General features: G+C 34.7%; 1 protein-coding gene across 5 annotated transcripts in view; it reads left to right on the top strand.

Annotated features, from left to right (window-relative positions):
* Positions 1-15754, top strand: part of LOC140062970 (probable E3 ubiquitin-protein ligase HERC1) — a 64887-nt gene that overhangs the window by 29244 nt on the left and 19889 nt on the right. For 3 of the 5 annotated variants that reach the window (XM_072109372.1, XM_072109376.1, XM_072109373.1), the window contains 21 exons: positions 148-253; positions 571-707; positions 921-1139; positions 1652-1772; positions 2041-2275; positions 2474-2643; positions 3989-4156; positions 4724-4827; positions 5011-5304; positions 5454-5693; positions 6908-7370; positions 7642-7828; positions 9143-10323; positions 10534-10800; positions 11085-11252; positions 11402-11630; positions 13855-13982; positions 14329-14489; positions 14692-14986; positions 15142-15330; positions 15465-15633. In XM_072109372.1, coding sequence (XP_071965473.1) covers positions 148-253; positions 571-707; positions 921-1139; positions 1652-1772; positions 2041-2275; positions 2474-2643; positions 3989-4156; positions 4724-4827; positions 5011-5304; positions 5454-5693; positions 6908-7370; positions 7642-7828; positions 9143-10323; positions 10534-10800; positions 11085-11252; positions 11402-11630; positions 13855-13982; positions 14329-14489; positions 14692-14986; positions 15142-15330; positions 15465-15633 — 5231 coding nt within the window. The remainder of the gene's footprint in view (positions 1-147; positions 254-570; positions 708-920; positions 1140-1651; positions 1773-2040; positions 2276-2473; positions 2644-3988; positions 4157-4723; positions 4828-5010; positions 5305-5453; positions 5694-6907; positions 7371-7641; positions 7829-9142; positions 10324-10533; positions 10801-11084; positions 11253-11401; positions 11631-13854; positions 13983-14328; positions 14490-14691; positions 14987-15141; positions 15331-15464; positions 15634-15754) is intronic. The other 2 variants (XM_072109375.1, XM_072109374.1) reach the window with 2 other exon arrangements.

Genomic DNA, 15754 nt, shown 5'->3' with positions numbered 1-15754 from the left:
TTACTTGGAATTTGAATGTGGTGCTCTTTTGTATAATAATAATCAAACAGTTATATTGCGCCAATTAAACAACAATTATTGAAGTCGCATTGTACCCTGAAATTTTCTAAATAAATGCTTTCCTAACTATTTTCTATTTATTTATAGGCAACAGTTTCAAAAAGTGATCATAGCCAACCTCAGTACAAGTCTAACAAAAGTAATACGGTACAAGGTCGATCAGAGAAGTGTGACTTGAAACATGTGCAGCAAGGTAGGGTTTGAATTATATAACTTGATATAAGTTGTAAATGATAAGAATAAATTGCCTGACAAATGATAAACTAGCTTGCCAACTGTTTAAATGTAAAGAATCAATGGATGAGTACACTCCATTTTAGCTATTGTAAGGGCATGCTTTGAAAATAATCTGATAATGATTTGAGTATAGTACCATGGTCAAGTGTGGACTGTTCTATTTTTTTATCTTTTTGAGTTGTCCAAGTTTGATATTTTAACATATGAAATATAACAATCAACTAAATATTTTTTTCAAATACTTTGCATACAAACTTCTTTCTACAATTTCAGTTAATGACATTTGTTCAGAAATATGTGAGTTTGTTTGTAGTGAGTTTTCATCATCAGCAAAGTTTGAAGAAGAGGGGTCATGTACTGACCCCAAGTTGATTATCACAGCCATGCAGAGACAGCAAAGTAGAGCTGAGGTAATTATTAAAATGCTTAAGTCAAATAAGATCAACATTTTGCAATGATGGTATATGTATGTAAGTACCTTATTTACCGTAGATTGCATTAACAATTGATTTGCCAATATCTTTTGTCCAAATTAGTCTAATTATACTTACATATATGGTCATGGTTTTAAATTCTGTATATTCAGGAATGAAGACAAAGTAAATGCAATTTTTATTATTTAGATTCGTTTAGATTCTCTGCATCAGATATATGCGTTGCTTCATGGTGGTGAAAGTACTAAAGCAAAGGATGTTCTTCCAGGCCTATTTAGTAGCTTCACACCTACGTTCAGTTCCATGCCCCTTCTCAGCACTGTATATTTACAGTTTCTTAGCGGCTGTTTTGAGTTTGGACTGCCTTTGGAATCTACACCTGAATCGAATCAGCTATATCATTATCAGGTTTGTTTATTTAGTAGTATTACTGCAGTAACATACCACATAACTGAAAAAAAAATGTCTGGATAAATTAGTAAATAATTTTACTCAAATCCTTACAGCCATCATGAATACAATGTCTGTGCAACAATTAGCTCACCATAGCTAAGGTTTCAATATATTCAGTGGGAAAGCCAGTATGTTTCTGTTTGATTGGATCAAACTACCTTTTTAATGCCTTTTAAATTGCCATAATCCATATAATCATGTATTGATGTGCAGTCATGCCTGGTAGATATGTCATGTAACACTGTTCAAAATGACCCGATACATTGTTATTTTACAATTACAATAGAAGCCCTCCATTGGGACACTCCTATTCAGAGGACTCTCCTATCAAGGGGACACTTTCATGTGAATCGAATGATAGGCCATATAGGTTTATTAACGCTAAAACCAACCATATTCAGGATTCACCTCTATTAAGGGGACACTCCTTTAGTAGTTGCTAATACTATTATTTTTATTGTATATAGGATGGTATACACTCTGCTAATTCCTCTGTACAGCAAGAAATACAAGAAGTAGCACACCATATTTATGAGCATCTTGCTCTTACATTAGCATCTAAAGAACAAGACATCAAAGCTGGTAAAGGTATTTAATTCTTCTTTATTTCTATATGTGTAAAGTTAATGCTTTTGTAGCATTTTGCGTTTCCTATTTAGGTAACTATTACATATAATAGATCCTTGCTATGTTTTTCAAAAAATCTATTGACTGATTTACCAAACAGCATAGATAGAAAAACAAATAATATTCCAGTCATTTGAATTTAAAGTTAGTTTTCAATATACATATAATATTACTGTATTATAAAAATGAAATGAAAGTTAGGTTAAGAAACCTTTAATTATATTTGCAGGTGCTCGTCAGAAGCAAATACTGCTAACACTCTGTGCTCTTAGTGTCCAATACCAGCCTGCAGATATCACTGTTGCAGTAACCAGTGGCGTGTTAATGATACTATCACAACTGTGTGATCAACAGTCATCTAACCTCAGACCAGTGTCTTCTTCTGATGCCTCTATGTCTCACATCTCTACAATTGTACATGTGGCTAGTACCAGATTGCTACAGATTATTGCTATTAGCACAGAGTAATTATTTGGTTATTTTATGATTATACCCAATCATTTTTCACTGAAAAACACACTAACCTATGAATTATTTTATATTTTATCTGAATTGAAGAAGAATGTTAACACCAAGAACCCACTGCCCCGATGCCTCAGGGCTTTGAGAAAACATTAATAAGGCTCAGGTTTTTTTTTTCACTTCTCATTTTATTTTTCCAGAATTCATGATAAAAAGCTGGAGAAACATGTGATAAATGCAGTGGTAGAACTGCTCTACAACCAATTGATACGATTAGTAAAGATGGCTTCCAGGACCTACATATTAGAAGACAAATGTAAGGACACATCATCTTCTCAAGATGGTACCAAAGAGAAAACAAGCAAGAAAGGTACGCTTTATTTGTATTAACTCTAGTAACATGGTTATAAATTCAACGTAGGATATGCAGAGAATTTTTTATATTACTTTATAGTCACAAAATGGTTTTTCCATAAACTAAATTATATCTATTTAGTCTTCTTTAAAGAGGGAAGCCTTGATCAGAAATATAAATCAGTAAACAGTTGGCCCCTTAGTCACAAAATAAAAAGAACAATAATTATCAAAACATTTTGAAGTTGAAATGTTAGCATACAGTAGAATCCCCAGTGGTTAGATGTAGTGTTAACATATATTGCCCCTCATTTGAAAACAGAAAAGTGAACCCCTAGTGGTTAGCTGTAGTGTTAACATATATTGCCCCTCATTTGAAAACAGAAAAGTGAACCCCTAGTTGTTAGCTGTAGTATTGCCCTTCATTTTAAAACAGAAAAGTGAATCCCTAGTGGTTAGCTGTAGTGTTAACATATATTGCCCTTCATTTGTCAGTAGAATCCCCAGTGGTTAGCTGTACTGTTAACATATATTGCCCCTCATTTGAAAACAGAAAAGTGAACCCCTAGTGGTTAGCTGTAGTGTTAACATATATTGCCCTTCATTTGAAAACAGAAAAGTGAATCCCTAGTGGTTAGCTGTAGTGTTAACATATATTGCCCTTCATTTGTCAGTAGAATCCCCAGTGGTTAGCTGTACTGTTAACATATATTGCCCCTCATTTGAAAACAGAAAAGTGAACCCCTAGTGGTTAGCTGTAGTGTTAACATATATTGCCCTTCATTTGAAAACAGAAAAGTGAATCCCTAGTGGTTAGCTGTAGTGTTAACATATATTGCCCTTCATTTGAAAACAGAAAAGTGAATCCGTAGTGGTTAGCTGTAGTGTTAACATATATTGCCCTTCATTTGTCAGTAGAATCCCCAGTGGTTAGCTGTAGTGTTAACATATATTGCCCTTCATTTGTCAGTAGAATCCCCAGTGGTTAGCTGTAGTGTTAACATATATTGCCCTTCATTTGAAAACAGAAAAGTGAATCCCTAGTGGTTAGCTGTAGTGTTAACATATATTGCCCTTCATTTGAAAACAGAAAAGTGAATCCGTAGTGGTTAGCTGTAGTGTTAACATATATTGCCCTTCATTTGTCAGTAGAATCCCCAGTGGTTAGCTGTAGTGTTAACATATATTGCCCTTCATTTGTCAGTAGAATCCCCAGTGGTTAGCTGTAGTGTTAACATATATTGCCCCTCATTTGAAAACAGTAAAGTGTCCCGGCCTAATGAGGGCTTCTACTGTATTTATATTTACGAATTCAAGCATTTTATTTTATAAGAATAAAATACAAGCATATTTGATTTTAGGGGTTCGTGTTAGCAAGAAAATGAAGAGTATGGCCGAGTCATCATTAGGTGACCTATTGGTATTCCTACATCGTGTGTCATCGTCATCATTAACTTTGACCAATAAGATGGCTTGTAATGAATGGCTCAGCCTACTGCTCCATATTACTGGACAGGATAAGATCACAGGTACATTTATCCATTCTACAACATAACAAGTTATTCATCTTTCTAAATATATGATAGTAAACAAATAATGAATGTTTATGAGTGTAATGGTACAAATAATGGCATGAGGTGAATTATGAAAGGTTATATTTCAACCAGGCAGTGGCGCTGTTGTATTTCAAGAGCAATAGTATAAAAAAAAATATTTTCCAAACGGGAACAGATTTTTTTTTTACGTACACGAAAAAAAGTACAATCAAATGATCGTTTAATAGTGCGTATTATTGCATGCCATGTGACCCACAATTATCCAATCAAATGACAGGAATTATTATTTAGGTGTTCTATAATATATAACATTAGATTTTTAATGATTTTGTACAACTATTTTATAAGGGGTTGCTGTCATTCATTTGATGCTGCTCATATGTTCTTCCTTTAGCGTACTTTCTTTCATTCTTCTACTCCCAAGCAAGTCATCTTTATTCTTTTCCACCATTCATCTGAAGCTTTTCAGACCTATTAATCCATTCCTCTTCTGTTGTCATTTAGCATAGTCATATCACAATTTAACCTTTGCTGTTTCAGCTTTACCTCACCTTCACAACCTCAGAACAAGACTACTAGCTCTACACCTGTTGAATTATATATTATCCAATTCTGCTGGTTTAAACAAGATTCAGCAATCAAAGGTACCTTATTATTTCTGCCATGTATTTTAGATGATTTACTTATGAATGCAAAAGAGAATAACATTTATTGAATTAATAAAAAGGTATATATAAACTACTAATAATAATTTGTTCAATAAACAATCATATAAAGGTAAATAAAATACAAATGTATGAGTAATTGACCCTGTTCTTTATTACCAGATGATTGAGGAGTTGTTGGCAAATATCTCAGCAAGCATGTGGTTCACACCTATTGCCACTGCCAAGAAAAAATTTCTTAAGGAGATGCAGAAGCCAGAACAAGTAGCAAAGTCTGTTAGCCCAGATGTTCAAGAGGAAGACCCTTGTGGTCAGTCAATGCAAGATGTTCTCTTTGATACAGAGAAGGCTGTCTGTTGCACTGTTGAAGAAGGGAACACACTGGTGCATGGTTCTGGAGGAAGAGGCTATGGTTTAGCTGTAACAGGTATAACTAGTGGCTGCTACCAATGGAAGGTGAGGATTTTTTATGTACCATACATTGTCTTTCAGGGTTCAATCCTGGCCTAGTGCTAGGGTTGTAACTTGTAACTGAGATGTTTACGTTTAATGGTGTCAAGTCTTGTGAGAGTTTACCCTACTATATTATATTACCTTTTTTCTAGTTTGTAATTATGAAGGAAAACAAGGGAAATGAGGGAACATGTGTAGGAGTGTCCAAGTATCCTGTGCGTGACTTTAGCCATCGCAACACTGGTGACATGTGGTTATACAGGGCTTACAGTGGTAACCTGTACCACAATGGGGAACACTCCATCACATTCCCTGGCTTCACACAAGGAGACACCATAACATGTGTGTTGGACATGGAAGCAAGGACTGTATCATTTGGCAAGAATGGAGAGGTAGGCCTGCCTGTTGAACAGGTTTTCTGTGTTGCTTTTTACACGTTCAGACAGATATACATTTATGAAATATTTTTCAAATCAAGTAGTTTTTTTAAAATTGCCATGCCATTGAGCAAAGCTTTCAGTCAAATAATTGTTTTGGCAATTCATGCTCTTATAACACAACATGTGGCAGAGTCATTTAACACATTAACATGCACACTGATTGTCATATGGCAGAGTCATTTAACACATTAGCATGCACACTGATTGTCATATGGCAGTGTCATTTAACACATTAACATGCACACTGATTGTCATATGGCAGTGTCATTTAACACATTAACATGCACACTGATTGTCATATGGCAGAGTCATTTAACACATTAACATGCATACTGATTGTCATATGGCAGAGTCATTTAACACATTAACATGCACACTGATTGTCATATGGCAGAGTCATTTAATACATTAACATGCACACTGATTGTCATATGGCAGTGTCATTTGACACATTAACATGCACACTGATTGTCATATGGCAGAGTCTTTTAACACATTAACATGCACACTGATTGTCATATGGCAGTGTCATTTAACACATTAACATGCACATTGATTGTCATATGGCAGTGTCATTTAACACATTAACATGCACACTGATTGTCATATGGCAGAGTTTTTTAACACATTAACATGCACACTGATTATCATATGGCAGTGTCATTTAACACATTAACATGCACATTGATTGTCATATAGCAGTGTCATTTAACACATTAACATGCACACTGATTGTCATATGGCAGTGTCATTTAACACATTAACATGCACATTGATTGTCATATGGCAGAGTCATTTAACACATTAACATGCACACTGATTGTCATATGGCAGAATCATTTAACACATTAACATGCACACTGATTGTCATATGGCAGAGTCATTTAACACATTAACATGCACACTGATTGTCATATGGCAGAGTCATTTAACACATTAACATGCACATTGATTGTCATATGGCAGAGTCATTTAACACATTAACATGCACATTGATTGTCATATGGCAGAGTCATTTAACACATTAACATGCACATTGATTGTCATATGGCAGTCATTTAACACATTAACATGCACACTGATTGTCATATGGCAGTGTCATTTTTCTAATTTATCATCATACAACCAAATTTGAAAGAAAAATGATAGTTGTTGTTTTTTTATAGGAGCCAAGGTTAGCATTTGAGGATGTAGATGCCAGTGAACTTTTTCCAGTGGTTGTCTTCTATAGCACAAACCCAGGAGAAAAGGTTAAAGTATGCGACATGCAAGTGCGAGGGGCTCCACGAGACCTGCGTCCAGGTGATCCCTTCTGTGGCCCGAGTGCGTGTGCTATGGCAGAAGCAAATATATCTTTGATACGAACCCTGCAACGGAACAGCAACTGGTCTAAAGTGGTTAACTCTATGATTATTTCCCGACTGAGTAACTTGGGGCATTTGTATGCCGCTATTAAGGATGATGGCAGTGAAAAAGGTACAAGAAAGGTAGAACTGAATGAACGAAAGCCTGAGTCGGAAGGTAAACAAGGAATTAAGAAATCGGATGCAGAAATGTCAAAAATAATAAATAAAAATGAAAATGAACAATCAAAGGATAATGATAAAGAAGATAAAAAAGTAGTTGAAGGTGAAGTTAAATTTTCATATTTTGTAATATTGTTTTTTTTCTCGCTTCATGTTTGGCTGTTCCTATCTCTTCTCTTACTGGTGCTACTTTTGGTGCTACTTCTATTCCCTCCTTTTAAAGTGATATTGCATGCAATTTGGACCGTTGTCCCACCATTTAAAATAAAGTAAAATCCTTTACTTTCTTTTGGGACACCTATTTAGGGGACACTTTCCTGTGAAACGAACAATCATTATTATTTACATTTTGTATTCTTTCTTTACCAATACAGATTTAAACACATTATGCAATAGTTTGTGGCCAGTATTAGCAGTAATAGGTGGAGTTGATCAAGGTCTCAGAATGGGAGGTAGATGCATTCACAGACAAACATCAAGAGAAGCCACATTGTTAGGGGTACTGAAAGAAGGAGGGACATCGGCAAAGGTACAGTGGGAAGACACAGATGCAACTGTAAGGTAAATAAAGATTGTTTGATTTTAATTTTTTTGCTTCACAACACTGACTCTGTTTGAAGAATGACGACAACAATTGTGTTTTTACCGCTGGGAAAAAAAAATCGCTGATTATCTGATTGCTGCGCATACATTTACGGCCATTTAGATGTCATTTGTCATGAATTTTATGTGCGAGAGTACCATTTCCAACCATCTACAGTATTATTTACCAAAATTTGCTTCTCCACAGCCGGGTCCCCCTAATTCAACATGCTGGATGCACCACTGTCAGCCCCTTTAAATTAATTAACTGCATAGGCTAACAACATAACCAGTGTAATCAGTTTGTTAGGGAAACCGTATGGGACAAAGACGATTAACTTAAAATAAATGAATATTCAGATAATTCATTTGATAAAAAGGAAAAAACAAATTTATAAAAAACATGAAATACATTTCAATGTATTTGAATAAATCAAACATTGAATTCTAAATTGTCTACTTTTTTAAAGAATGGTTGACCTATATCAGGTCAACTAAAAATCAACTAAGGTCTTTTCTGGGAATGATCAATTATTACAGAAAGTTTATACAAGATTATGCAGCCATCGCTGTTCTGTTAACAGATAAAACAAAAAAAGAATGAACCCAATCAACTCGTCTGGGAAGCAAGTCAAATTTTGCCATTTAGGACGCTTAAAGAAAAGATTGTAAATCCTCCCATATGCGATTGCCTGACGTGAGCCGGCCTTTTTACAGTGGTGAGATATTATGCCAGTCGCAAACTCCTACAGCTCAAAAAAGCATACTATTATAGAGATAGAATGCTTGGCCATAATTTGGGGTGTGAACAAATTTTAACAGTATTTATATGGCCGAGAATTTACCCTTCAGACCGATCACGAACCGCTGACATATCTAAATCAAGCCAAAGTCACAAACGGTCGCTTGATGCGCTGGGCACTCAAACTGCAGCCTTAAAGGTTTTTATATGTCGGAGCCGATAAAGGTAAGGTGTTGTCACCAAGGTCGTAATAGGGTGTGTTCTAGAGAATTCTTTTATGTTTCAATGAGAAAGAACAATAGATTAGAATAAACCAATGATTTGACCTTACATTACCCATTGTTGCCTCTTAGTATACTTATTGATGTCAAAGAGGACCCTAAAAAAAGGGTAAAAGAAATAAAGAAACATTGAAGTTACCACGACATTATTGAGTTTTAATGTACGAAGGATTACAAAATCAAAGTAACTTTTAGTGCGTTTTACACAATAATAATATTTTAAAATTTAAATAAACTTATTAGGCTTAACTATTATTGATGTATTTTCAGTGATACACCAATCTCAGGACTAGAACCTATTGAGTCTGTTGGATTTGATGCATCAACTTTTAAAGGCCTTAATGCAGAAATAATGTCAAACCTTTTATTGTTATGTGGAATTGTTGATGAAAACATCAAAATCGAGAAGAAACAATCACAAACGCAAGCAAAATTAGTAAAACAGCGAGCAAAACGACACAAAGAACAAGATGAGATGGAAAAATCTTTAGATTCGGAAATAGCTTCAGCATTGGAATCGGAAAATGTTAAACAGGAATTCGTAAGACCACCATCAACAAATCTTGGTGCTCAACTTTCTCAGAAATTCTCTGATGTTTCCATATCAGTAACTTCTGATGGATCCCAGAGTTCTGGATTTGCAACGGAAACTGATTCTGTTGAAGGGTGTGCATCAAAGGATTTGCAGGGTTTATCATTTGCAAAGTCTTTAGCTTTGTGTAGTGAATCTGACCATAACATTGCTGAGGTAGTGAGTGCTTACGAAAGAACGGAAGCAATTGGTACGACGTCTGCCTTGGAGAGTCATGAGATGGTACGCAGTGTCACAAGCCAAATTGCTGAAGCTGTCTACCATAATGTCAAGACAGAACTACTAAATACCATTTCAGTGAATGAGGAGAACCAGGTTTTAAAAACTGGAGAAGAAAAAAAATTGAATGAATCGGCATCATCTTCACAGAACACTTTAGTTAAAGAACCATTATGTGTTTGTGTTGAAAACGTTACATCTGGGGATAAAATGAAAGATAAATTAACTAAAGAAATACCTGGATTAACAAGTTCTGAATTGAATGAACGAGCTGGACAAGCTGAGAACGAAATGCTAGCTGTCAAAAAGGCATTTATTCAGGTCGCTGCTTTGAAATGTTTAAGTGTTATCATAGGCTCAGGTAAATTTGCTGAAGTCTTACTAATGCCAAAATCAAGTGAAAAGAAAGAAAAAAGGGATAAGGAATCAGATGAAGGAAAGAAAAAGGAAGAGGTTTCTTCAGTGGATATTCAAGAGACTCTACGTTCAATCATGCGACACATGGTGAAAAGAGCGGTCATGCCAGCACCCATCAAAAGAATTGTCAGCTTAGCCGAACTAGAGAGAGCACACTCAGTTTTGTTGAAGATGGCTGCCGAAGGTCCTTATTTACACTCTGAGGAAGGAGAGTCAAAATTAGGTCAGTAGCATTTCTAACACCATTTTCACACCATTTGACACCTTTTAGAAATGATAATATGTCAATTTAGCAGTGTAGTGAATTTAAAAGAGCCTGAAAGTGTTTTGTTGCTCAAGCCAGATGAATTTAAATATTTTAGAATTAAACGGCAATACATCATCAAGCTTATTATAGTTCAATGAAATTGTATTGTATTTTTTTATTGTGTAGTTGGTAATGATGTATGTAGCAGTAGTAGTTCAAGTGATTATATCAAAGATAATAAATTAAGCCAGAACCCAACAGCGCAGACAGAGGGTCCTTCATCGTTTAACATTTCAAAACTAGCAAGTTCTACTACCGGGCCTATGCGACATGTCAGACGCCTGTCTAGGACCAATGCATCAGCCTCATTGAGCTCGTTGCTCAGAAGAGCCAACCGACCACTGCCTACTCCCCCAGGCTCTCCACCTATATCTCCTTTGGAATTGGATGCTGGTAAGTATTTATTGTTACATTTCTAATTTACAATTTTATTTACGTTTTTATTTATGTTTTTGTTATTACTTTTGAAGTAAATTGTAATTAATACTTGCATTGAGAAGTAATTCTCAGGTGGGACCCAAGGAAAAAGCGTGTAATGCAAAGGTTCCTGATGCAAAGTTGTCATTTTTATTGCTATTATGGTGGTGTGTTTTAAAATATGGCTGACTTTTTCCACTCGCAGATTTCTCATCTTTAGTAATGGTATTTTACATGAATTATCTTTATTATTTATGTAGGTGTTGTTGGCCCTCTACCAAGCCCAGCAAGAGGACCATTAACCCCAGGAGGAGTAAGGAGTTCAAGTACAAAGTCTATATTAATGAACTCACCACCTAATATTAGTAGATCTTTACTTGATATGGGCTTTACAATGAATCACATACAACAAGCATTGTTAGCTAACGGTATGTTCTATTTGCTAATTTCAATATTAGGTCTCATAATTACAATGTATTATGTCTCATAATTACAATGTATTATGTCTCATAATTACAATGTATTATGTCTCATCATAATTACAATCCATAATAAATATAAGGTATATCATGCTCAGTTATTTTTCAAGGTTCTACTGGAGATGGTGATATTGAACGCATCAATGCACTTGTATCATGGATGGTGGAACACCCATACAATGATGACGATGGTGTAGAGGTGGGGGATGGCCCAGATTTTACAACTCCACCTCCGTCTCTTGCTGCCAGTTTGCAATCGGACAGGTCAGACCCGCTACCTATTGCACCGATTGCAGAACGTGAGAGTTCAGCCATTGGCTGGGAGGAGTAAGTACATCTATCTATTAATTCAACCTAATACAACCTAAGGACAAACAAACTATTTGACAAATACATAAAATACAGCAACTATGCCATTGAATCCAATAATGGCCACCATATACTATCTGTATGTCATGATATTTTTTGATTTTGTACCAAAATAATTTTTCTTCGTGGTCCAAAATTGCAGTTATTATGAGGTTTATGTTCCAAAATACCAACTATTTTGGAATCTAACATGGTAGCAATCAAAAATTAAAAAAAGGTGCATTAGTTATGTTAGTTAAAAAATCAGGTTTTCATCAAATATCCATAATAAGTGGAGTCTGTTAGGGCTGAAATAAGGGTGTTTGGTTCATTTTCTTCCAAAAGCACCAAATTTGGTATACAGGTTGCCCACCCTATACAAATTAAATTGTTGATGGGCGCCAAGCAAAATGACCCCTTGGGTCACCTAATTTGCATAATTTAAAATGGCGGACATTTTTGCTTAAACAGTCTATATCTCTGGTCATAGAGAGTTGATTTTTAGCTCAAAATGTTCAGAACATAAACATTCCTATTTACTCTAATGAAGTTTTTTTTTTTTAATGACCGGAAGTACCAGTTTTAACCTTTGACCCATATTTTAAGGCATTGCCATATCTCAGTAAATAGTTGTCACAGTCAGTTTATTTTGGTGTCAAATTGTTCAGAATATATATGTTACTATTTAGTTTAATGAAACATTTTATCCAAAAATGACCTTAAGTACTCAGTTTTGCCTTTGACCTTTACGGTGCAATTGCCAACCTTGTTACGGTTCATATATTTTGATATCCATAAAACTACTTGTCATAGAGAGTTAATGTTGGTGTCAAAATGTTCAGAACATAAACATTTCTATTTACTATAATAAAGTTTTTTTCTCAAATAATGACCAGAAATACCATATTTGACCTTTGACCTGTTTTTTCAGGCAAATTGCCATATCTCATTATTGGGTTGGAGTGGAAAGTAAAGGACGGCACATGTTACATTATACAAACATGTGAAGTAAATTGGCTATCTCTTTTTTACAAAAGGAACACATTCGGATTCAGTTAATCTGATCCTGAACAACCTTTCATTTGTAAAAATAATTTTGTGTAGGTATTTAAATTTTAAAGCTTTTACTTTGCCATCAATGTGTATTATGGAGTAACAAAAATGAGTCTTTTAAATCAAAATTGCCCATGTTTGAGCATTTCAAATTTACTTCATTGATATTGTTTGTAACATTTGTAATTTATTACATGTTCTTTTAATTTTATATACAGTTTCATGACAATAATAGCAGCTTTATTAAATATTTCTTGGTTTTCATGAAGAATTACCTTCCAGTTCATTGGGATAGAATGCAGAATCGTACCATACAAAAGAACTTCAATTTTAAGGAAAGATCTTTTGGAATTAGTTATATCTTTAATAGTACGGATACCTGCATTCCATCACAAGTTTTAGATATTAAAGGTTCTCTTAACAAAACAATAATTGTTCTAAAGTACCTGACTACATATTTCATTTGCAGTACTTGGATTTGGTGAATAATGTTATACAATCCAGGCTAGCAGTACATCTCTATAAAATTCTGAGAATTTTGTAAGCAGAGGAGAAAAATTAAAAGTGAATATGTTTTTATCACCAATGGCCTCCAAAGTGGTTAAAAAAACTTTCCATTTTGCATCCCCATTATTCAGGTACCGTTTTATCCAACACAATTTAAGACTAAGAGTGGATGTAACTCAAAATATGTGTCATTTTTTAATCACCCTTGTCTAATTCATTATACAATATTTTCCTTTTTAGTTTGTTTTATTGGTAAAAGTGCCTAGTCTTAAAATATTACTTTTATCAAAATTGACATTTAGACCAGAAAATTTAGAAAAGAATTTCTATTGCTGTATTCAGTGAATATTAATCCTGCAAGAAGAACACTAGTATCATCTGCTAGTTGATTTATTCTTATATCAGTATTTGTAATAGTAATACCTTTAAAGTTTTTATTTTGTCTCACTGATATTCAAGCATTTCTGCCGCAATTACATTAAATTATACATAAATATGGAGAGTTTAAAATCTGCCAAGAATTCAATTAAAATCTCATGGATGCAAACATAACTTATTTCGGTATAAAAATAGCATCAGCAGCTAATTAAATCTTATAAAATATCAACTTTACAAACATTGCATTGAAATTGATTTCTTTAAGGAGTGACCGTGAAGAATATTATCCGGGCAACCACGAGACAGCAGCGGGGCGAGCTGGTCGTGTGCCTTTTCTTGATAACTCGCATCCATTAACAATTAGCGTAATGATAAGGAGAGGAAGACGCATTGGTGAGTGTGAAACATGTCAAATTTAAAGTTTAAAAACCCACTCAAATTGTCATGTTGTGGTAATACCCCTTTGACATTGCCTAGCAAAACGAAACTCTTCAGAGTTTTCTAGGTGTTCCATTCTAAGCAACTTAATCGTAACTACTTATAAGTAAAGGAAATAAAGTATAGTTGAGAATGTCCTCAACGTTCAGTTGTCCAGAATATGGGCGTAGCATAACAACCAAAGCATCGAGACATACTCAACCATTTGTTTCCCTTTGAAAACAAATGGTGTACCAAATACATAACTTTACTAGTGTTTATTTATATAAATAATATTGAATATTTGTTTGTTTTTTTGCAGCACAAACCAGAAACCTTGTTACATCACTTCAAGATCATTTCCAGCAAGACATGATGTTTGAAGATGAGGATATGGACCTAGATGAGGATATTATGCGTGATTTGTACTCTGCTGATTTCTCATCCTTAGATCAAGAATTACAAGGCCTTTGGGACCCAGAGGTAACTCTCTTGATTACAGACTTGTATATGAAAGAGTATGACTTAGGTACAACATTTGACTAGTTATGGGGTTAGGATGTAACCCCTTTATTACATTCTTGAATCTTTACTGGTTCACTAATACAACTAGGGATGGCTACATGTTTCATGAGATGTAATATATATGTCATAAAAGTAATCATTCAAAATGATTATATTTTAGCGAAGCAATGATGGGGAAGAGGGAGAAACAAGTGTGACATGCGAACTCTGTGGAACAACTACCATGTATTTCAACCGTCATATGAAAATACATCATGCAGGCTGTGGTCAGGCATGTGGTCAGATGGGATACCGTGGTAATGGTTGTTATGTTGGTGGTTGGTTTGGTGGTGCTTGCGGTACAGGTTGCCCGTATTACCTGATGTGCCGTGATTGTCGTGAAAGTTACCTTGGACGTAGGTTACCAAAGAAAATTATGTTTGATTTTAACATTTCTCCAGAAGGCACAATTGATGGTAAGGTGTAATTTATAAATTATTCTTAATTTCAGAACAAAAAACTAAGACAATTAAATAATTAATAGCTATATCATTAGTAATATGTATTTACTTGAATATATTTGACCTTATATAAGATTGCGTAACATTTTTTTTCAATAATATTTGTTTAGATGATTTTGAAACAACAGCTGTCGATGAAGATCCTATATCAGGTTTAGAGCAATTTGAGAATATTATGGAGAGGTTAGGCCTGTCTTCCAACCACCAAGTTGCTGATCCTGTGCAATTTACTGAAAATGACCCCCTTGGTGCTAAAACGATACATTCCGAGTACCCAGTACCACAAGCAGATAATGCAGGTAAGTAAATTTAAGAGTTGTTAGTTGTTAGAGTGGTAAATGAAAGGTTTATTGATCTTTTTATCCATTCCATTGAATTTTATTATATTTCTGTTATAATTGAGACTATTGTATCATTATGTTTTTATCTAAAGCAGGAAACAGACGAGAGGCTGGAGTTTGGCGAGTGAGTCTGGGTGAGCAGGTTGCTGTGTTAACCAATGCTCAAGACAGAACTGTAGCGTTGAAAAAAACAGCTGCTACAATGCAGGTACTACTAGCAAGAGCTATTATCATCAGGGCACTATCTGTACTCTCAGTCAGGTAAGAGCCAATGTTGAAGTTGTCATGATAATATTTTTCTTTTAACAAGTTCTAAAAATAAAATGATTGAAGAACTAAAATGGTGTGTTTTAAAAACTTAATGTCACCCTTTAGTAGAGCT

This window comes from Antedon mediterranea, chromosome 11, assembly GCF_964355755.1.
Source record: "Antedon mediterranea chromosome 11, ecAntMedi1.1, whole genome shotgun sequence".
Classification (NCBI taxonomy): Eukaryota; Metazoa; Echinodermata; class Crinoidea; order Comatulida; family Antedonidae; genus Antedon; species Antedon mediterranea.
Note: the sequence above shows the minus strand (reverse complement) of the source record. Positions and strands in the feature narration are given on the sequence as shown.